Below are 23,781 nucleotides of genomic sequence, written 5' to 3'. Positions count from 1 at the left end.
CTCGGGTCCGAACCCGGGACCCGCAACCCAGCCCCAAAACGAAATGGGTCCACAAGTGGATCCAAATGGATCCACTGTGGATCCTCGAATTAGATTAAAAATTTTTTAATTAGAAAAAAATTTTCATTTATTTATTATTCCCCTTTAAATCAAGATTTCAAATAATCAATCCTACTTACCCCCCCCCCCCCCCCCTTTATGGGTCCTGGATCCGTAATGTGGATCTAGGCCCAAATTGAAAAAAAATTGAAATATTTTAAAATAAGAAATCTCGGGGAGGGAGGGGGTGACGGTCGACACGGGGTTGCCTGCGCCGGTCCCGACAATAGCAGAGGGTGGAAGAGAGGGGAACGAGCGAGGGAGGAGGGAGCACGGACGATGGCCGGTGAGGTTGGCATCGCCGACGAAAGGGGGCTCCGACGAGGGCCCCGTTGACGAGCTAAGGGAGGAAGAGGAACGGGGTGAGAGGTGTTAAATTATGTAATCAAACTTGTAATTTCGTATATATATTTTATATATATAAGGTAATACATATACATATATATAATATATGTATATGTATTTACCAATTATATATATATAATATATATAGTCATAGTAAGGGTAGTTTAGGAATTTTACACATATTCTTTTTTGAGAATATGTTTTTTGTATTTTCTTTTTTTCTTTATTTATTTTTTCTTTTGCATTTAATGCATTGTACATGCATTGGGAGGGGCCCAACCCACTAGTCGTTGGACCCCTCCAACGGTCACATTTGTGACCGTTGGAGGGGCTCCAACGACTATGTGGAGCCCCTCCCAAGGCCTCCTCCAAAGACCTATATATATGGGCAGCTCCTCTTGTATTTCTCTAAGGGATTTGGGATTATAGCCCAACCTCTTTAATGTTTATGAAACTTATGGGTGCAAGTGCACATTTGTGATTCGGTGTGTTGTGCTTGTTGTGCACAAGTGTTCTTGGGTGTGTATGTTCACACATTTATTCTTAAGGTTGTTGCGTTATCGACTAAAGTATCTTGTTGAAGATACTTTTACAAGAGGAAGGCAGGGGGGGTGAGTACCGGTGGGGATGCCGGAGAGGGGAACGTCGGGCACCCGACGAGGTCACCGGAGAGAAAGGTAGCGAGAGGGGGAAAGAGAGAGAGGCAGAGAGGGTTTTCTCAAACCCTCGCCCCTCTGTGATTCTTTTAAAGGCACAGGGGGTAGGGTGGGTACCCGGTTCGGATCTGGGTCAGGTCCAACCCAAAAACTTTTTTTGTGAGTTTTGCATGCAGTGCGGAGCTCTACTGAGTGAAAAATGCATCGAGTGTAGGAACGAGCGGTATGTGTTTGCTTGATCGGTGACGTGTAGTGGTAGCACAACATGTGATAGGCATCAGTATCGTCGTTAGCGCATCGTTGTGTGGTGGCACAGACGTGGAGCGTTGTTCGGTTAAACAATGCCAGCGGATCAGAGGATGTTGCCTTTGGAGATTTGGTTAAGGACCTTTCGGCTTGCAAGATCGTCCCAAGCGTAGCGGTTGGACGTACGGGGGTACGTGTGGGTTAGGGCTAATTCCCCAAGGGATCACATTAGGTGATTCCAACCGAGTATGGTGACTCGGGGTTAGGCGAGTGAATGCCTAGGCACTGTCGAATGAGTTTGGGTGGTGCTCTTCGCTATGTTGTTCAATCATTAACTAGTTTTTGGACTGGAGGCCGCAAGGTCTTGTTCCTTCAGTGGCGAGGTTTTGCTATGTCGTGCGCATGGAGCTGCAATATGCTTCATGGCACGCAAGGCTAAGGCAAAGTTTGTGCCTCTTTTGGAAGTGATAGTTGGTATGAGACGGCTATGCACTAAGCGGCATGGACTACATGGAATGTGCATTTGGAAATGCGCTTGATCAACTTTCGCTAGACAGTTGCGCACGGGGTGGTGCATAGGGCCAATGAAAATGATTCAACACATGAAAAGGTGTTGGTACACAGCCTTTGGCCGTTAAGCTGGCCAGCTTGGGTAGCTTGGCATGTCGCGGGTTTGTGATGCATTCTATGCCCGTGACAGAGCGATAGAAATACTTGTGGTGGTAAGGAAGAATCGGCGCACCGCACTGCCTTATTAGAAAAAGTAAGCTTGTGACACTAGTAGTCTCAAGTATATGTTTATTTTTCCTTTCTATTACACCATCTTGTTATGGAGTATAGGGACAAGATCTCAAATGCACCATATATTTTTCAATAAAAAATCATGTAGGTTATACCCTACAGATTCTCCTCCAGAATATGAGCACAAGGTCTTCACTTTAATTGCAAATTATGTCTCAATATACACACAAAAATTCTTAAAAATATCAAACAATTTACTCATATTTTTCATAAAACATATCCATGTATCTAGTAAAATCATGAATAAATGTCACAACCTTTTGACATCATAAAAGATGGACCCCAAATATCAAAGTAAACAATCTCAAAAGGGCCAATAGACTCAACTTCTCTAAGACTAAATGGGAGAGCATGACCTTTGGATCACCTATAGCTCCCACGATACTTGACCTCATCAAAGACATCATATGTACAAATACCAAGAATACCCAAATGTAGCATATACTACAACCTAATCGTTGATGCCACAAAACAAACGATACCAAAACTGCAACAACAACCTGTTTGATCACACACTTAGATTTTTTATCTAACTGATCAAGAAGTAAAGGTGGTCTCGCCTATGCCCAGTCTCAATCTTCTTCCCTAAACAACTGGTCCTTCACATAGTAACGGTTAGAAGTGAAAACAACATCACAGTTATATTGAGTAATTTGGCCAACCGAAAACAAATTCATAGCAGGTGATGGAACCAAGAATACTTCAGATACATTCAATTTTCATTTGGATTGAAATCAAAGATAACTAAACCAACTTTAGAGACATTAACCATCTGCAATGCGAAAGGTACTACAACATAGTTTGCAATTGGTTAGTATGGACTTAATAGTAGTCATGTAACATGATGCTCCTGAATCTATTAACCAACTGGAACTGATACTAGGAATACCTACAAAGGCACAATCTGAGGTACCCGATAGAGAAGCAACAACTGGAGGGGTGGACAAAGAAAGAAGCAATCCAATTCGCTTCTACATCTGGTCTAGCTTGGAGTGAACAAAAGACTGCACATCTGAAGAGGAGGAAGACACGGTTGTAGATATATTCTTTGCTTCCTTTCCAGTGCTCTTCTCACCCACCGCACTGACACTATGGAGAAGTCGGCCCTCAAAAGGTATTTAAAACCAAAAATGAAAAAAAAGTAACTTTCGGTCTTTTTAAAATGTGTCGAAATACGACACAATACAGGAATGTAGTGTACAATACACTAGATACTAGTATGATACACACTCGTATCACGATATGAGTGTATCGTATCACAAAACCCAAAAGTAACGATACGTATTGTACGATACTTACAACACTGCTTCCACCCATTCTGACAATTTTTGTTTTCAATGTTGGGCAAGCCTTTTCCCTGTGACCCAACTCCTTGCAATAATGACACCTAACTCCACTCACATCAAATTAGATGCTCCAACCTTGACACCACCATAACCTCTCGATTGCTTAGTGGCCACCATAACAGTATCCCCAGTTGGATAGGACTGCAAAGATCTCATTTTGGTCTATGAATAATTGTACTTCTCGCATTATCATACTTAGGACGAATTCCCATAAGGAGCTCAATCAATCTCACAATTTACTTAGACTAATTTTCAGCATCTACACGTCTTACAATCCTTGCACTTCTTGCTACTCTCTATCAAGGCAAGTGAATCCCATAGTTGTTGCATTTCATAATAGAAGTCTTGAACACACTTATTTCCTGCCTTAGAGATCTCAAATCTTGCAAGATACTGCCTTGCTTTGACTTCACCTTTGCATTATTCATTTTTCATTCCTTCATCAAAGCATCATAATTTAGGCCACCTTCCTTGGGCCACATTGGTACCATCAAGATACCCTCCCAAGCCCTTTCCATCAATGACAGTTGTCATGAAGTCAGACCAAAGTGCATAGTTGGTCCCATCAAGTTTCACATGAGTAAACTGAATATGGTCTCTCTTCTCCATATTCTCCAAACCCCCAAACTACACATTAAATTCCCTGCACAAAAATAATGCTACAACCAAAAATAGCACCAGCAAGACTGAGATGCTCATACAATAGGAACCAATATCCATAAAATCCAAGAACACGAGCTCTTGCTGTGGCACAGCTGTAGACTCAACATAATCATACCACTAGGCTATTTTGACAAGAAAATAGTGCAAACACTATGAACAGAATAGTAACCAAGGATCAAAAGTATGCAAAATTGCTTCAGACAACACCACTGCAGTTACCTCAGCACAACACAGTAAGGTACAGCAGTCAATGAACCTAAAAACAGCAAAACCAGTTACCACCTATATACAGACCTCAAAAGAATCACTAGAACTCAAAAAAGACACTAAAGATCACCAAAGATCGTCACCAAATCACTTGGATAGTGATTCGACATCAAAAACTACACAAGCATCTATTTCCAGTGAATAACGCCCACCTATGAGATCAAAACAGGCAAGAAAACTAAAACTGGTCATTATTTACCAACCTTTCAGAAAATTCTTGGAAAAACCACAATAAATCTTATACTACTCCAATGATTATGATTCTTGATTCATTTAACCTCTAAAATCATGCTCTAACAAAACCCCAACTCAATTTGGTCAAATTTAGAAGTTCACCTGTGAGTGCAGACGTCAACAGCATGCAGCCCGAGGCACAGAACGAGCACAACAATATTGAGGATGAAGCTTCCAACACCTCTTGATCATGCCCAGCAACTTTCTTTCTTGTGCAAATATAGCTCTTATACCGTATTAGGAAAGAAGAAAGAAGCACAAGGAAGAAGATGAAAAGAGGCTCTCAAAATGAAACTTCATTGCCTTCAAAGAATGAGATAGTTACAACTAGGGGTGCACACAAGTCAGGCTCAAGCTGAGCTCAGGCATAAAAATCTCGGCTCGAATTGAGCCGAGCTTGAAAGGTTGTGTACAAACTCGGCTCGAGTTCAAACTTGAGTCGCATTAACTTACATTTGAATAAAAAATTTAATTGCCTAGAGGGCAGGATTTGAGCCCAAGACCTCACACATACACCGTAAATATATTACCCAGTTGACTAAAGGCAGGTTTCAGGATTATTAATCAACAAAAATATTACATATCCTAAAAGTAGTCCTCATATGACTCTATTAGACAAGCTTAATTGGGCTAATCGAGCTTAATCAAGCTTGAACACCCGATCAAGCTCTCTTGTTTACTTATTCGGATGAGTCCAAGTCGGGTTTAAACGAGTCGAGCCTGAGCCGAGATCGAGCTAGCTCGGTTCGTTGTGGATCCCGAGTTACAACAAAAAAAGGGTTGACCCCAATGGTTACACAAAAACCAAAAATGGTGGACCATAACACCTGTGACTATGTTACAAAAATACCCCTCAAGAACAAGTACAATAGGAAGAAGGTATCACATGCACGTGTAAAATGGATATTACATTCCTCAATATATGACATCTGCTATGGGTTCAAAGAGAATCCAAGCATAGCTGAAGCAAATGTTGAGCATCTTACACCAGAACGCTCTCACCTCATCACTTCAATATGCTTTAGATAGCTACTTTTCACATTGAGAAAGGCAAGAGAAGAAAAGGAGAATGATAGAAAGAAAAGAAAAGGACGATAAAAGGAACAAGAAGAAAAAACTGGCATAAGGCTAAATCAAGAATCTTCATTTATTCCTCTATCTTATCATGATGTGATGCCAAGGCAGACAAAAGGAAAAACAGGTAAAGGACAGATATTCAATAAAACTAACGTCTGTTATTTAGATTATGTGATGGCATCAGAGAAGCATAAACTGCAAAAGGCCTTGCAGATTAGGAAGTAATTTCGCACTTGATGCATCTGATTGCTCATCAAATGAAACAAGGTGCATAAAAATGTCCATATGCAGTTAAATTCTGCAGTGCTGGACTTCCAATTTGATACAATGGGAACCCTTTTTTTTTTTTTGATAGGCAAGCTAGGGTTAGGCAGACCCCTACCAGATAACTCTTCAGCACCATGCGTCAGAGGGATTCGAACCTGGGCCTTCAGCTTGGCACAGGACCCCGCTTACCACATGGGAACCTCTTGTTTTTTATGAAGGTAAAAAATGTTAAATATTTTTGTTAGTTTCTCATGAAGACTTAGCAAACCTGAAAATCCTTTTATTATTTTATTATTCTGCCTATTTTAAAGTAGCAAAATGTATATTTGGCCATCAAAGTATCTACAGGAAAGCAAACTGAAGATGAAATATTATATGAAAAGAAGAAGTATGGAGGAGTATTATAATCAAATCTAAACAAAATCCTATTTGAAATATTATATGAAAAGAAGAAACATGGAGGAACATTATAATCAAAGCTAAACAAAATACTACAACTAACCAATCAGTCCCACAAGTAATCTAACAGAGGATATACCAGAGTTTGAGCAGTGGGTCCGTTCGTACACCACATCTTGTTGCCATTCATGATATAGCCACCATCAACACGATCAGCTTTGCATTTCATGCTTACAACATCAGAACCAGCTGAATCACAAAAGAGTCACTTCATAAATTCAAACTCAAAAAAACTACCAATGGATCTCTATACAGCATTTTGTACCATGAACATGCACACATAAAAAAAAAGGGAAAAGTGAATGACTTGCCATTTGGCTCACTCATTGCCAATGCTCCAACATGCTCTCCACCAATTAGCTTAACAATGTAGCAGTAAGATGATTAGAAATTCTCATATTCTGAAAGGAGAGGGCAAATAGAAAAATATGATGATTTTAGACCAATAACAAACATTCAAGGCTTACCAGTATGAATATGTGATATTTAATGGTATACGAAATAATCAGTTTGATCATTTTTGACAAATATCAGTGCAAAATCATTATTGATGATTAGTTCAAAAGTCAGTGTTTTAATTACAAAGATGATGGTCTTTAAAAGATGAATAGCAGCATAAATGATGTATTTCTCTTTTTCTCCTATAATATATGATACACATTCAAATTTCTGGAAATGTGTCAAAAACTAGTTCGCTTTTTTATAGGGAAGTAATTGAAGAATATTAGTTTCATCGTTTTCTGACATTGAGAAATCCCAGGAAAAAATACATGACTAACAACTGATGTGGAGCATAAAATAACAAATCAGATTCAATTTTAAGGATGAAAACAGCTACTCAAAAAGTTAGGTACTATTCTTTTACTAAAATATTAGACTTTTAGTCCAGGATGAAAACAAATGTTTAATACTTGAAGAAATAATGCAGGATGGCTTATAACAAAATAACTTTGAGTATCCTGTTTAGCAAAAAACTGCTAGTAGTAATCAATATGATAGCATTAGCATCGGCAAAAAAAATTATGTCACAAATTAAGAACACAGCATATCTTCATGTTCAAATGCGTATAGAAAAATACATCCTAAGGAAAAAAGGAATGTGCTCCTGTAAAACAAGTCTTTTCTTTCAATAACTTGAAATTCCAAGCATGTTACTGACCAACCTTGGGTAAATACTTCTTCTTCTGAGCATCATTCCCATGCCTTACCTGAAAACCCATTTGAAAAGTAGACATCAAGAATTTGGAGAAAATATCCGAATTCAGATCATGAACCATCTTTGCATACCAGCTGATTAATGCACAAGTTTGAATGTGCACCATAAGAAAGTCCAACAGCTCCAGAAGCTCGACTAATTTCTTCCATTGCTATACAATGGTATAAATAACCAAGACCAAGTCCACCATACTCCTCTACAAGGGAGAGGACAGAATTTAAACTTTAGCATCACAATGATGAACTACAAAAACAAAGTTCTAGAGGGGACTAAGATTAAAAGTTCTTTGTAATGCAAGAACAAAACTAGAAAATAAATACTAATACAATATCCATTGAGACCATGTCAGAGTAACATAAAGATTGCAAACTGAATTAATTTGCCTGATATTCATGAGAAGCAGAAATTCATATTTCTAAAAGCAAGTCATCAAGTCCATTGGGTGCTAATGGTGCCCCGAGACAATTGGGACTAGAGAGAGTGTAATATCTCATAAATTTTTCATGATTTTTAAAGTCTAAAATATAAATTTAAAATTATATATTTATATTTAATTGATAAAATCGTGAAAAAATGATTAAATAGAGGTGACATCAGCTAGGTCTGGGCATGGCGACAAGAGCTAATTAAGTTAATTAAAAGTTGAGAATTTTTTAGTTTTTAACCTTTAAATTCAAGCAAAATTCAGGTTAAATTCGGGCAAAATTCGAAAGCGAAATTGAGTTTAGACCACCATTAGATCTGCCTCAAAACGTAGATCTCGTAGGAGATCTGTTTTCTCAAAATTGGATTACGGTTAACCCGAAAAATAAGTTTTTAAAAAATGACTGGTCTCTATTTTTGAACTTTTTCTGGTTTGGATCGGACTGGATCCGCTCCATTTGATCCATGTTAATATGGATTTGGACTCAGTCCAGGATCCATATCGATTAAAATCCAGTCCAGGTTGGGATCTATTTAGATTTAGATATGGATTTGGATTTTGGATCCAATCTAGATCTGAAATCCATCCACAGCAATTTTAAAACTAATTTGAATTTAAAGTTTTAAAAAAACCTTTAAAATAGAATAAGGATGAGGTAGAGTTCCACCTGGGGTAAAACTCTACCCCATAAGGACCTTCCAAAAAGAGGCATCCCCCTTGGAATATTCCTTAAGAATATTAATTAAAGAAAATAATAAAAATCTAGACTGGTTGCTGACACTCCAAAGATTGTTGGAACGAAGATGCGAGTTGATGATGGGGTTTCTTTGGACAATCCAACTCCATTCAAACAACTGGTTGGATCTCTCATGTACCTAAGTATTACTAGACCTGATATAGCTCATGCAGTTTACGTGGCCAGTCAATTCCAGCATACTTTAACGTCGGCTCATATGGGTGCCATCGTGAGAATCATCAAATACATTAAAGGCATAATCAATAAGGGAGTTTTCTGTCCTCCTCTTTCTCATTTGATCTTATTGCTTACTTAGATGTTGACTTGGGAGGAGATCCAAATAACAGATGTTCAACAACTGGTTTTTGTATATTTTTAAGGGAATCTCTGATTTCGTGGAAATGCAAGAAACAACAAAAAGTGTTGTTGTCATCCACAGAAGCCGAGTATAAAGCGATGGCCACCACCACCATGGAGATTGTGTGGCTCAAATAACTAATTGCAGATATGGGAGTTCATCTTCAGAATCCTACGAGATTATGCTGTGACAACAAGAGTTCTATATACATTGCTCGCAATCACACATTTCATGAATGGACTAAGCATATAGAAATGGACTGTCATTTTGTTCGTGAAGAGTACTTAAAGAAGACAATTGACCTCTCGTATGTGACATTAGAATATCAACTTGCTGATTTCTTCACCAAGGCTCTCTGTTCACCGAGATTCAATTTTCTTGACAAACTTTCGGTGATTGCACCGTAAGTTTGAGGGGGACTGTTAGAAATTAATGTTGTACATATGTATATACTTAAATATATATGTATGTATATATATGTGCATATATATATACATACTCTTAATAATCTACTTATGTAAGAGTATATATATATATATATATATATATATATATATATATATATATTTAAGTATATATGTATATAGGTGGTGCCCTCTTTTAATTATTTTTGTATATTTGTTTTCTTTCTTTCTATTTATTTTTGTTCTTTTTCTTTTTATTATTTTTCTGATTTGTTGACAGTTTGAACTGAATAGCCGTTGGGAGATGCCCAACCGCTACAGTTCCTCTTCAGCATGTATATATATTGGGCTTTTGGCCCCTTTGTAAAATGAACTTTTTAGTGAGAAGTTCTTTTAATAAAGACTACTTTTTCACTTATGCCTTGGTGCTTTCTATGGTATTTTTTGCCTTATTTGCCTTAGTGCATTGTTTGTGAGAGAATATTATTATTAAGTCATTATTTGACTTGATTAAGACTAATATTAGTGCTTCCTTTCACTTCTAACACTAGATTAGTCTATGTCTTGACTTTGGGAATATCTTTCTAATGCATATGGAGAATGGTCTTCACTACAACGAGTATAGACTTGTATTTCATTGTGAGGTTCACCTATATTATTTGGAATATTATTATTATTCTCATGTACTTCATGAGTGCCATCATTGTCACTCTAATGCACATCATGAATATCATTGTTATCATTCATATTATCATTAACATTATCATGCTCTTTAACTAAATCAAACAAGAGCGAGTACTCACAAGGTTTTTTAGACTCAATTATATCAAAATCATTTTCCTTTTCAAGAAAACTCACATTTCTTGAAATATAAAGTTTGTCATTTTCAATATCATAACACCTTTATCTTTTTTTGTTTTCGGCAAAACCTATGAAAATGCAAAAAATAGCTTTGGCGGAAAACTTATCATTTTTTTAGTAAGAACAAAACATTTACAACCAAAGATTTTCAATCGTTTATAATCGGGAAAATTTTTAAATGATTTTTATATAGGAAAAATATTTTCAAGAATAGCTGAAGGCATCCTGTTAAGACCACCACAAGGGAGACTTCGGCCCAATTTTTTTTTAAATATTTTTTGATATGAGAAGAGCCCTAGTTGTTTCAATAATGTGTCGATGTTTTCTTTCGGCTAAACTATTTTGTTGTGGGGTATATGGGCAAGATTTTTGGTGAATAATTTCATGATAGTCAAGATAATCTTTAAAATAATTTGATAAGAATTCTCCTCTGAAATCGGATCTAAGAATTTTAATAGTAGCTTTAAATTGATTTTTGGCATAACTATGAAAATTTTGAAAATAATCAAATACTTCGGATTTGAGTCTAAGAAAGTAAATCTGTGTGTCTACTGCAATCATCCACAAATATGACAATATGATACTCCTCCTTTAGATATAATCAATGTCGGTCCTCATACATCCGAATGTATTAACTCAATGGTTATTTAGAGACAAAATGACTAGGTCCAAAAGAAAAGTTTTTATTTTTTCAAGAATACAATCTTCAAAATCCAAGTCTTTTCAATTACAATTTTCAAGAAAATAAAATAAATACAAATTTGACATGCTAGGATGTCCTAATCATCTATGTGAATTTTTTATATCCTTCTTTTCAACAAAATTACAAAAAACTTGATTAGATAATTCAAAATTGTTCATGTAGTAGAGATCTCCTCTTCTATGGCCTAGCCCAATCGGCTTCTCGAACCAAAGATCCTGTACCAAGCAAATACTAGATGAAAAAGATATCCTACATCCATGGTCGGCAATTTGTGAAACAGATAGGAGATTTAAATTCAATTTTGGTACTACTCTAATGTTTGGTACATAAAAAATTTTATTATTTTCAAAAGAGTTTTTCAAAGTACCAAAACTTTTGATTTTTAAAGAGGTCCCATCGACGATTTAAACATAGGAATCAGTGGGTTAATATGACATTCAGATAGTACGAATTTATTAGGAGTTATATGAAAAGAAGCACCAGAATCAAGAATCCAAGAAGTCTTACTGGGGTCTACGCGTGTAAAAAGAACCGCACCGAAAAGAAAAGAGGTTTGATTTTTTAGTAGCGGTTATAGTGCCTCTATAAGTTGAGCAAGTGACATGGCTCCTATACTTTTGGAGCTTTCATCTACACCACCATTCTCGAATGATGGCCCCATGGAAGTCACTTTTTTTTCTTCTCTCTTCCTCTTTAGGCAAAAAGGCTTGATGTGACCCAGTTCATTACAAAAATAACATGATTTTTTTGTTTTGAATCATAGTCATTTGCATTCCTCTTAAAATGAGGAGGCTTGCAGACTCTTGTGTGATTTTCAGACCTTGACATAGCAAGCATTGATTCTTTACCTTTGGTGGAGGAGGGTTTCTTCAATCTATTCTCTACTATAGTTAATTTTTTTAAAGTTTTAACTATGTAAAGAACACTTCCTCTATAAAGGAGAGCCAACTTGGTGCCCTCAAACTCAAGTCTAATCTCATTAATAAATTGGTAAAAATACTTCATTTTAATTTATTTTTTACGGAGCTTTATATCTAGGGGGACAATGTCCCTTAGGATCTAAAAGTCTAACTCGTCCCAAAGGAGAGAAAGAGCATTGTAATCTTCTCTTATGCTCATGTTTTCTTAGGTCATGGTTCTCACTTTATTTTGGAGGTTAAATACATTATCTATATCTTTTAAAAAATACATATCTTTGAGATATTTTTAAGCATCACTAGCAAAATCAAATTTTGCCAAACTAGAGCATTTTTTAGGTCAATGCTATTAATTAGCCACTATAAGGACCCCAAACTAACCCTCAAAAAATGTGCAAACTTTTTTTATATATAAATAATTTAGAAACATTGTAGAAATTATCCAAGAACCTAGGGCACATTAGAGATTTAATATATACAACCCAACAATCATTCTAGACATAGAATAAATTAAACCATGAATTAAAATTGAATTTAATTAAATAATCCTCATTTAGGGTTCACATATTCTCTCAAAACAAAAACTCCCAACACAGTCACAACCCGAGCCATCATATCATAACCCTCGTTTCCTTTGGCAAACTGGTCCCTTCATCATTATGCCTTAGTACCTAAAAAAGATTTTTAAAAACAAGGTAAGAATCAAAGTACTTATATGAGACCCTCTCGAAATTCAACAGTAAAGAAATTAGCATAAATCAAATCAAACATAAGTTTAAGAGGACTCTACAAACATCACACATTTAGAATAGGCTTACAATATAAGCAGCTCAAATAAAACAACCAACAATCTCATGCTAAATTAAATATTTAGGGATGCATTAATCAATGCAACATGCATGAATAACTTTTTAAGTTCAATTATCAGTATTTCTTTTGCATGCATGTCCCTACTTAATGCATATAATTTAATTCTCACTTACTTAAAACCCGTGGATACTCAAAACGGGTCAAATTCTCAAGGTTTAAGGCAGTTTCCAGTCGTATCTTAACAGACAATTTGTGTTTTATTTATTGGGTTCTACACATGTTCCTCGACCAACGTCAGGAATCATCATCATCAATCAGAACATTAGAAATCGTCACCTAATGCCGGAACGACAAAAAAATCAACATCTATTGACACCACTTTTTCGGTATACCAATAACTGCGGCTGAGTCTAACAACACCACCGCTAGGCAAAGTGACGAAAGTTTCCTACAATCGTGTATGAGAACACGTACCATACATCGGGTTCTTTGAAAAAACAAATGCACACGGTGCTTAGTATCATCACAATCCCCCATGACCGTCATCCAAGGTTCTCACCCTTTCAGAGGTACACCAAGGAAGAAAATTATTACACTATTTAGTCTTTTTTACCATTTTTAATCAATTAAGAGTTTCATACACAAGAACAGTTATGCAAATCATCATGCAGTATCAGATTCGGGCCTTTGCCCTGTTTTCAAAAGGAACACCAAAATAGTTTTGCAATGCATTTACAATTTAAAATTTACTATTGCATAAACAACACATGCTCTTGGCCTCCAACGGCCCATCCATGGTTCACAAACAATCACAATATAATTTAAATAACATTGCAAATTTTTCAGTGAACAACAATCACCCATAGACGAATACAATTTAATATTCACGGTAACAAAGCATATTCGTGGCTAGTGAACAAATGCAAACTTTATAAAACACAATCAGATTTATCATATTGGCCTAGAATCCAAACTTTTAAGACCGACCAATTTCAACACTCATTAGGTTCAGATTCAATTAAATATCCTTGACCGACCAGATTTAATAGTTTCAAAAGAAAACAGATTTTTGGAACAGCATAAGGAAAATTTTAGTTTTTCAAACAACCTTTTAAATCTGATTCTAATCCATTTAACAAAACAATTTGCTCAAATTTAAAGAAGCAAATCTCATACATAAAACCAATCTCTTGTATGCAAAGCCACGATTACCAAAATCAGATTTCTACAAGCATGACAGACAAAATACAGAAATCAGATTTGAAACCTAGTAAACACAACTGAATTTGTGCATGCAACCTAGACTAAAACAGGAAATTAAACATGGTATACATATCCAAATCATTGGATAAAGAATCGAATGACCAAAAATTTCAGAATGCATTGTCTGCAACACACACACACACACACACACCCATATATATATATATATATATACATATATGTTGATCGATATATATACACTGACTGTTATATATAATATATATATATATATATGTTGACTGATATATATAAATGATATATATACATATACATATCCTAAGCAACATACTGTATATGTATATAACAAACAGAATACATCCTGGTACAGATTCAGGAAAAATCACAGGTACATATATTCAGCATAATACATGCCTACACTTGTCAAGAAAAATTGCTGCTGCATATACATAGTGAAATACATGGGTGTTCCTGTTTAGGAAACGCAGATGCAAAATACATGCCGACTTCTCACACAATCAGATGCATATTCATAATTCACGATTTCTGAAAAAAAACCAAGTCATGCATATGCAGAAAATAAGTTAACCAATCTGTCTATGCAAACCCAATACAATAGCATACCTAGACAGATCTAATATCCATCATGTAGGAGCAGATTTATTAACTATTAAGCATGAGCTGATTTAACTAATCATTCAAGTACAAATCAAGAATCAAACAAGCATATGCTGAACATGTATGATTCAGCGTCAACATAAGTGATTTCTTAATAAGAGAAAACTGATTATAATCAGTTCTGAAAATATCTCAAAGGAAATATATATAACAAAAAAATATATGTATATAAAAAATCAGTTTCATTAACCAGCATCGATCATCAGTTGAGGCCAAAATTATCGTGAACTCTCTTTAAAAGAAAATGCAGATTCAAGAATTCAACCCAATCAAACTGTTCCACACAAGAATACCCTTGAACGCAGCCTAATGTGAGCCCAATTCAAGAACAGAAAAAAAATGCAGACTGCTATATATATGTATGCAAAACTTTTTACAAGAACCTGGATTTTCTTTTTAACCTATCAAAACCCAATCAGTCAAAACTGATATTCGAATCAACAAGACAACCAGGGTTTAGGAGAAGTAAAAAATCTGTGCATAAATACCCAGATTTGATCATCTTCTCAAACCCATGCCTGACATGGTTTAGGCTGATCCCCTGACTGTCAAATCTCAAGAGGAAAGACTCGTACCTTGTTGTAGCTTCGCAAAAGGAAGACGAAACATGCGATGGAGAAGAGGAAGACGTTGCAGCCTCTCTCTCTCTCTCTCTCTCTCTCTCTCTCTCTCTCTCTCTCTCTCTCTCTCTGCCTCACAGTACAGCCTTGCTCTCTCTTCTTTTTTTGTCCACCCTTCTCCCTCTCTCTCAAAATCAACATAAAGAGAGAGGGCTGCTATTGTTTTTATAGAGCACATGGAACTCCACTAAGGGGAACGTCCCATGTGTTTTAGACATGGAACTTCTACTTTCTCATGGAAATAGAAGTCTTTCTAGACTAGGACTCTTATATATATATATATATATATATATATATATATATATATATATATATATATATATATATATATTTGTTATTTATCTTGTCACTAATATAATCTAATTTAAAAAATAAAATTAATTTACCATAGCATAATGGATTATGGATCTTGGCAACGTGTCCAAGATCCATATTGCAATTGGATCACGGATCTTGGCAATGGATCCAAGATCCACTTTAACGTCGGCCATCATATATATATATATATATATATATATATATATATATATATACATATATATTATAGCGATTTAAATAATAAAAATATATTTATTTAATAAAAAATATATTTATTAAAATTTTAAAATTAAACAAAATTTACGAGATATTACAGCCACCCCATAATTTTGGAATGACCCATCTTCCACTCTTTCCATCTTTTCTTGTAATCGACAACGGCTCTAGTTATATCATCTCCTTGATGTGCCACATTTTTGCTATTGTTGTTCTTTGTAAGCATTAGCTTTGGCTCTTTCTCGGTGCCATCCATCAAGCCCCATAGACCCTTTCCCCAAATTTGATGTTTCATTATAGACACCTACATCACATAGTTGGCATCATTGAGTCTCACGGAAATGGTGACGATGGTTTCTCATTCCTCCTTCATAGAAAAGAAAGAAGATATATATATATATAGAGAGAGAGAGAGAGTAAGATAATAGAAGCGGAGTTCTTTTAGACACCACGATCCACAATCTCATGTCCACATGAACAAAAGCTTTACAAGAATCACTATTCTGATGGCTCTGATACTATGTAATGAATCCTCAAGGATTCAAATATAGAATGCTTACTATAGGCAAGAACACAAGGACCCACAAAGGGGCACTCACAAAGCCAACACAAGAACACAATTTTTAAAAATAATCATTATTTATCAAATATGCATTAGGAAAATGCATAACATCTAATGGGACAAGCCCTATTTATATAAAAACAAAACGACCAAGAAGACCCATATAGCTGTTGGAAAATGCTCCAACAACTAGAAATATAGTTGTTGGAGATTCCCAAGAGCTATATTTACTAAAAGACAAAATTGAATATAGTTGTTGGAGATTCCCAACAGCTATATTGACTAAAAGACAAAACTGCCATAAACAAAAGTGTAAAGGACAGAATAAAAATAAAATAAAAAAAGTCAGTTATGCCCCTAAAGGTCATAGCCTATTACATATACAAAATTACCATTCTGACCCTAATGGGCAGAGCCTACTACATGTACAAAATTATCAAAATACCCCTAGAGGGTATTACCTATTACAAAGAAGAAACACACACACACCTATGTCACACGGACTCTGCTAGGGAGGCGCCGCACCCGAGTCAACACGCCCCGACACGGATGCGGTTTCGAACTCGTCCCGGACTCGGTCAACACCGAGTCATACTCGGTCAACAAGTCGAGGCCGAGTCCGTCCACATTTTGGACTCGGTCAACTTTGACCGAGTCCAAAAATGTTCATTTTTAGGACAAAAAACAAAAAAAATTATTTTTTATATATCTTTTTTTTTAATATATAACCAGACTGTGCAATGTAGTTGCACAGTCACAAACTGTGCAACTGCAACTGCACAGTCACTGCATTGCACAGTCTGTGACTGTGCACATTGCACAGTCTGTGCAACTGTTAACGTATAAAGTTTAAACATTTGAATGTCAAAACTAAACAAATCACAAAGATGTGAATGCTATAGTAAAGGGGTCATTTCAAAAATTGGACCAGTACAGATTATGGACCATTTCACAAGGTCATAGTTTCAAGTTTTTTTTCCTTTAACCATGGCCCATAGATGTGTTTACCTTAATTTTAATTGTTTACTAGAATTATTGTTTTATATATATATATATATATATATATATATAGCCGAGTCCTCGTGTCCAAAATTTTTGAAATTGCGTCGCACCCATGTCGCACCCGCACCCATGTGACATAGGCACACACACACACACACACATATATATATATATATATTCTAACAATAGCATGGTTGCAATGCCAGCTCGTGTTAAAATGTAAAACTGTACACATATGTATATATAATAATATTATATTATTATATATATATAAATACATTTTTCATTTCTTTCTTTTCTGTAATTTTTTTCCTTTATTTTTATTTTTTGTCTTTATGTCATCTAGTTCAGTTTGAAATAGAATGATTGTTGCTAGTCAAGTCCTGTCCAGACTTGACTAGCAATAGAGTTGTTGGACTGACACATTCCAACAGCTCTTAATAGAGCTGTTGGACTGACACATTCCAACAGCTCTAAATAGAGTTGTTGGACTGTGTCCAACTGTAAAGCCCGTGAAAAAAAAAAAATCGCGTCTGACTCGTGTCAGACACGTGCCCGGCACGTGTCGGACACGAGTCAGGGTCTGACCCCTGTGTCGGGGCCAGATCCGGGCCGGACCCGAGATCAACCCGGACCCGGGTTCTCGAACTCTCGAGAACCTGCGTCTTTTAAAAAGACGCAGGTGTCTCGGGCGAGGGGCAAAACCCTCGCCCCTTCTCTCTCTCCTCTGCTCCGATCTCCCGCCCCTCACGCTGCCGCCGGCGATCGGAGACGCCGGTGAGTGATTCCGTCCGGCCGGCCTCCCTGACGATCGACGATCCCTGGGCGTCGATGACTCCCGGTCCTCGACGCCGCCGCCTGCGACCTTGGTTTCCTCGGTGGCCACCCGTGACCCAGTCGTCTGCGCGAGAGCCCCCGCCGTCGGAGCTTTTCGCCGCTTGCGTCCCCAGCGACCTCGAGCATCGACGAATCGCCGGCGACCTTCGAGCCTTGCCGACCACCCCTCTTCCCCTTGCTGTCTCCCCTTCAGCCGCCGACCTTCGATAGCCGGCATCCTCGCCGCCGACGACTAACGATCCTCCCTGCGGCCACCTCTTCGCCTCCCCTCGGAGCTTCGAGCGAGGGTTCCTTGCCATCGGCCGCCCCTCTCTACTCCCCCTTCGTCAGAGGCTGCGCCAGGGACCCCAAGCGTGCCTTCAGCCTCTGCTTCTGTTCGGGGTGCTGCAGCCGCCACCGATCGTCGCCTCCCCCTTGTTCTGCTCCCGTGAGGTCCCTTTCCCCCTTCAGTCGCCAACGTTTCGGCAGCTGGCAGCACCGGCCGCCCCTTCGCTGTCTCCCCTTTCTGTCGCCGGCGACTCGCAGCCAGCGCTCCCGGCGACCAGCAACTTCTCCTGTTGCCGTGGTCGTTCGAGGTATAACCCTCCTCTCTCTCTCTTCTGTGTGCATGATGGATCGACAGCGGGGATGAGCCCCCTGTCATCACCGTCTGTTGGTAGGGGGCTAAAACCCCCTGCCTCCCTTTGTTGTTGGTCGACAAGGGGCTGGGCCCCCTGTCGTTGGCTCTTCTTGGCAGGGGGTTCCGCCCCCTGTCACTCTGTTTGCTGTGGGTCGACAGGGGGGCTGAGCCCCCTGTCACTCTGTTTGCTGTGGGTCGACAGGGGGGTTGAGCCCCCTGTCGCCTTTTGTTTTGGCAGGGGGGGGGGTTACTGTTAGAATTGTATTTGTATCGGATATGGATCCGATATTGGATCCATATCCGAGCGTATGCTTTCCCCATGCTTGGGCGGTGGCATACTTGTAATCCTGTATATTTTTCATGTATTTTGTTCAGTAGTGTTAGATCCTATATATATCTTATTAAGAGAGGGTCACAATACTTTTAACGTGCCCTACTTTCCATTTGGCATCCTCCTCTTCTCCCCCTCTCCTCTCTTCTCTTTATTTTGTATTTTCAGATTGAAGGCTATTCTCCAAAGCTTGAAGGCGCACTATCTTGAAGCCCTATTCAGATTCTTTCATCTTGAAGCCCTATTCAGATTCTTTCATGGTATCAGAGCAACCCACGATCGACGCCTGTTTCTCCAGCCACGAGCGAGTCTTCTCCAGCCACGATCGACGAACTGCTGAGTTACGTCTGCCTTCTTCATCACGCCTGTCAACCAGGCAGCGATCTGCTGAGTTTGATCTTCATTCTTCAGCCGAGTGCCTGATTCTTCAGCCGAGTGCCTGATCCTCATCCTTCAGCCGAGTGCCTGATCCTTCAGCCGAGTACCTTTGGAAACGCAAATATTATATCAGCATAATCATGTCCACCCTCTCTTCGAGTTTTCTCTCCCAACTCATCTCCCAAAAGTTAACCCATTCCAACTATTTGACGTGGAAACGTCAGATAGTCCCTTTCATTAAGAGCCATTGTCTATATGGTCATATTGATGGCTCTACTCCAGCCCCGCCTGAATTGATTTTGGGTGAAACAAAGGATGCTACTAGTTCGGTGACTGCTACAGATAATATCCCTAATCCAGCATATGCCGTATGGATGGCACATGATCAGGCTTTAGTTGCTTATATTACTTCTACCCTCTCTGAAGAAGTGTTTGCAGGTATAGATGATGATATCTCAGCTTTTCAACTATGGAATACGCTTGCAAATACATACTCTCAAGTTTCAGAAGCTAGATATCTTCAATTGAAGCGTCAATTTCAAAGCATAAATAGAGGCTCCAGATCTGTACTTGAGTATCTCTATGAGATTAAAAATGTAAGCGATCAACTTGCTGTTATTGGCCATCCTATTTCAGACAAGGATAAAGTTCAGCAGGCTCTTAGTGGTCTAGGGTCAGAGTTTGATATATTTTGCACTGCTCTGGAGGTTCTCCCTGTCTTACCCTCTTTTGAAGACTTAAAGGCAAAATTGATCCAGCATGAGGCTAGTAGAGTTCACAGGCATGATGCTTCCATTTCTACTTCGCCCAGTATTTTAGTTACTTCTACACATGGTGTGTCAGGACAGCGTGCACATACTTGGGCTCATACATCCGGACAAGGAAAGGGTATTCTTCCTACTCCTCAGGGCAGCACTCTTGTTAACATGCCAAAGCGTATCCCTACATGTTTCTATTGCAACAAGAGAGGACATGTTAAATCTGAATGTTGGCACAATCCTCAGAACAAAGCTAAGGGAGGTCGACGTGATCACAGGCCAACCCCCTCTATCATTTCTGGAGCGTCTTCCTCCTCATTCACGCCCGATGCACAACAACTCTTAATGACAGCTATTTCTAATCTGAATCTCAAGCAAAATGATGATGGTGTCTGGTATGTGGATTCTGGTGCTGCCGCCCATGTGACTGATGATGCAGGTAAACTCTCTAGTGCATCTCCATATTTAGCGAAAGGTTCTGTAGTTACAGGTGATGGCACTCACCACAAAATTACTCACATTGGTAATGCATATGTTTCTTTGCCGCATACTTCTCTTCCTTTACACAATGTTTTAGTCGTCCCTAATGTCAAGAAAAACATTATTTCAGTTTTATCTAAACTCATTGATGACTCTTCCACATCAGTTGAATTCACTCCTTCCTCTGTTTTTGTCAAGGATCCTCTCACCAAGACGATATTCGCTGAAGGAATTCGTGAAGGCAACATGTACGTCCTCAAAGAAGCTCCTCCAGTGTCCAAGTCCAGTTCATCTGTTTCTTTTCCTATCAGTCCGAATGAAGTCAATTTGACTCAAATTGATATGCCATCCATTTGGCATAATCGATTAGGCCATTGTAGTCATTCTTTTATTTCTAGCCTTGTTAATAATGGATTGTTGCACAAATCCAGTCTGAGACCTGTTAGTGAGTCAGGCATGTGCTCAAGCTGTCAACTTTGTAAGAGTCATGCCCTTCCTTTTAATTCCATCAATAAAAGAGCTTCTAAATTGTTTGAAACGATTTACTCTGATGTTTGGGGACCAGCTTCTGTCTCATCTCCTTCCGGCAGTAGATACTATGTCATTTTTGTTGATTCTTTTTCTCGCTATACATGGATACACTTCATAAAACACAAATCTGAAGTGTTCCGTTTGTTTAGCCAATTTCATGCCCTCATCCAAAATAAATTTTCATCCAACATAGTGCATTTTCAATGTGATGGTGGTGGTGAATATTTATCATCTGAATTTACTGAATACTTGCTAAATCATGGCATCACTAGACAGATATCTTGTCCACACACACCACAGCAAAATGGCATTGCAGAACGCAAGCACCGACACATTGTAGAGACTGCCTTAAGCATGCTCCATGACACTGATCTCCCTATGACTCTATGGACTGAGGCATTTCACACGGCCGTTTATGTTATAAATCGATTGCCTTTAGCTCTTCTCGCAGGGAAATCTCCTTTCTTTCTTTTGAATCATGAGCATCCTAAGTATGATGAGCTTCGGGTTTTTGGATGCATTTGCTATGTTCATGTTGATTCCAGCCTCCGGAACAAACTTCAGGCTCGGGCTATAATGTGTCAGCTTGTGGGCTATGCAGACCATTATCGAGGCTATAGGTGCTATAATCCCCTAACAGGCCGTATACATATTTCAAGACATGTTGTTTTTGATGAACTCAGATTGCAGTTTCACACTTCTTCCAAGGCTATTCATGATTCAGCGTCCAGACTATATGATCCATGGTTATGTGCTAATATCTTAGGCGATGGGATTCAACCGACCACTTTTCCAGCCCCTTCTGACAGTACTCACATTGAAGCAGAAATGTCTGATGCCCAGATGGATAGTACTCACATTGAAGCAGACATGTCTGATACTCAGATGGTTGATCCTCCTTTAGACAGATTTTCTGGCTTGGTTTATTCTCGTCGCACTCCTGCCTCTACTACTGATTCTGTCATTGTTCCTTCTCATCCACGAAGGTCCACTCGAGCGAGACATCCCGTGGATAGATGGATAAGCTATAACACTTTCACTTTGGATTTTCAGCTTTTTATGACCAGTTTGCATAAACAGACTGAACCAAAGTGTTATTCTCAGGCCTCTCAAAATTCTCGTTGGATTGAAGCCATGAATGAAGAAATGGAAGCCTTGAATGAATGTCAAACATGGGAAGTCGTTCCACGGCCAAGGGATAAGAATGTTGTTGGGTCTAAATGGGTTTATAAAATCAAATATAAACCAGATGGCAGTATTGATAGGTATAAAGCTCGTCTTGTGGCTAGAGGTTTCACTCAACAACATGGGGAAGATTATGATGAGACTTTTAGCCCTGTTGTTAAGATGAGTACCATTCGAGTTATTCTCTCTCTTGCTGTTACTTTTGGATGGTCATTACATCAACTTGATGTCAAAAATGCTTTTCTTCATGGTTTCCTCAAAGAGGACGTCTACATGGAACAACCACCAGGATATGCTACTAATGATTCTAATCTATGGGTATGCAAGTTGCACAAGTCATTATATGGGTTAAAACAGGCTTCTCGTTCATGGTTTGAAAGGTTCTCCCTTCACATTCAAGAAGCTGGTTTTCAGAAGAGTGCTCTTGATCATTCTCTTTTTATCTATCACAAATGAGGGATCACTACTTGGTTATTGATATATGTGGATGACATTGTTCTCACGGGAAATACTTCCTCTCATATCGTCCAAATCAAAGAAGTGTTAGAACAACACTTCAAAATGAAAGATCTCGGGGACCTCAGATATTTTTTGGGTGTTGAATTAGACAGGACTGAGGATTCCCTCACTCTTTCTCAACACAAGTATGCCCTTGATATTCTCACATCCTCTGGTATGTCTGATTGTAAGCCCATTAACACGCCCAGCGTTTTGCATGCAAAGTTGAACGTTTCAGATGGCAGTCCTGCATATCCTGTTCCAACCCTTTACCGCAGTATTGTTGGGAAACTTCAATATTTGACATTCACTCGGCCCGACATTGTATATGCTGTCAATCAAGTTTCCCAGTTTATGCATGCTCCCACAGACACTCATATGGAAGCTGTCAAGCGTATCTTACGTTATCTCAAGGGGACTATTGGCGATGGACTTACTTATAAACGCATGTCTCCTACTGTGGATGGTCATATTATCTCTACTTACACTGATGCTGATTGGGGAAGCGATCTTGATGAACGCCGATCTGTTTCTGGCTATTGTGTCTTTCTCAATTCTAATCTTGTCTGTTGGAGTAGTCGCAGACAACGCGCCATTGCAAAATCCAGCACAGAAGCTGAATATAGGGCCATGGCTGCTGGCACTGCCGATGCTACTT

The 23,781-nt window shown here is 38.4% G+C and overlaps 1 protein-coding gene across 1 annotated transcript in view; it reads right to left on the bottom strand.

Annotated features, from left to right (window-relative positions):
- Positions 1–23,781, bottom strand: part of IVD (isovaleryl-CoA-dehydrogenase) — a 133,963-nt gene that overhangs the window by 91,904 nt on the left and 18,278 nt on the right. Inside the window, exons 4-7 of the mRNA XM_090015959.1 lie at positions 7,748–7,872; positions 7,624–7,668; positions 6,772–6,820; positions 6,540–6,649 (exon numbers count right to left, since the gene is read on the bottom strand). Of these exons, the coding sequence (XP_089872085.1) occupies positions 6,540–6,649; positions 6,772–6,820; positions 7,624–7,668; positions 7,748–7,872 (329 nt within the window). The remainder of the gene's footprint in view (positions 1–6,539; positions 6,650–6,771; positions 6,821–7,623; positions 7,669–7,747; positions 7,873–23,781) is intronic.

This window comes from Nuphar pumila, chromosome 8 (assembly GCF_984573655.1).
Source record: "Nuphar pumila chromosome 8, dmNupPumi1.hap1.1, whole genome shotgun sequence".
In the NCBI taxonomy this organism is placed as follows: domain Eukaryota; kingdom Viridiplantae; phylum Streptophyta; class Magnoliopsida; order Nymphaeales; family Nymphaeaceae; genus Nuphar; species Nuphar pumila.
Note: the sequence above shows the minus strand (reverse complement) of the source record. Positions and strands in the feature narration are given on the sequence as shown.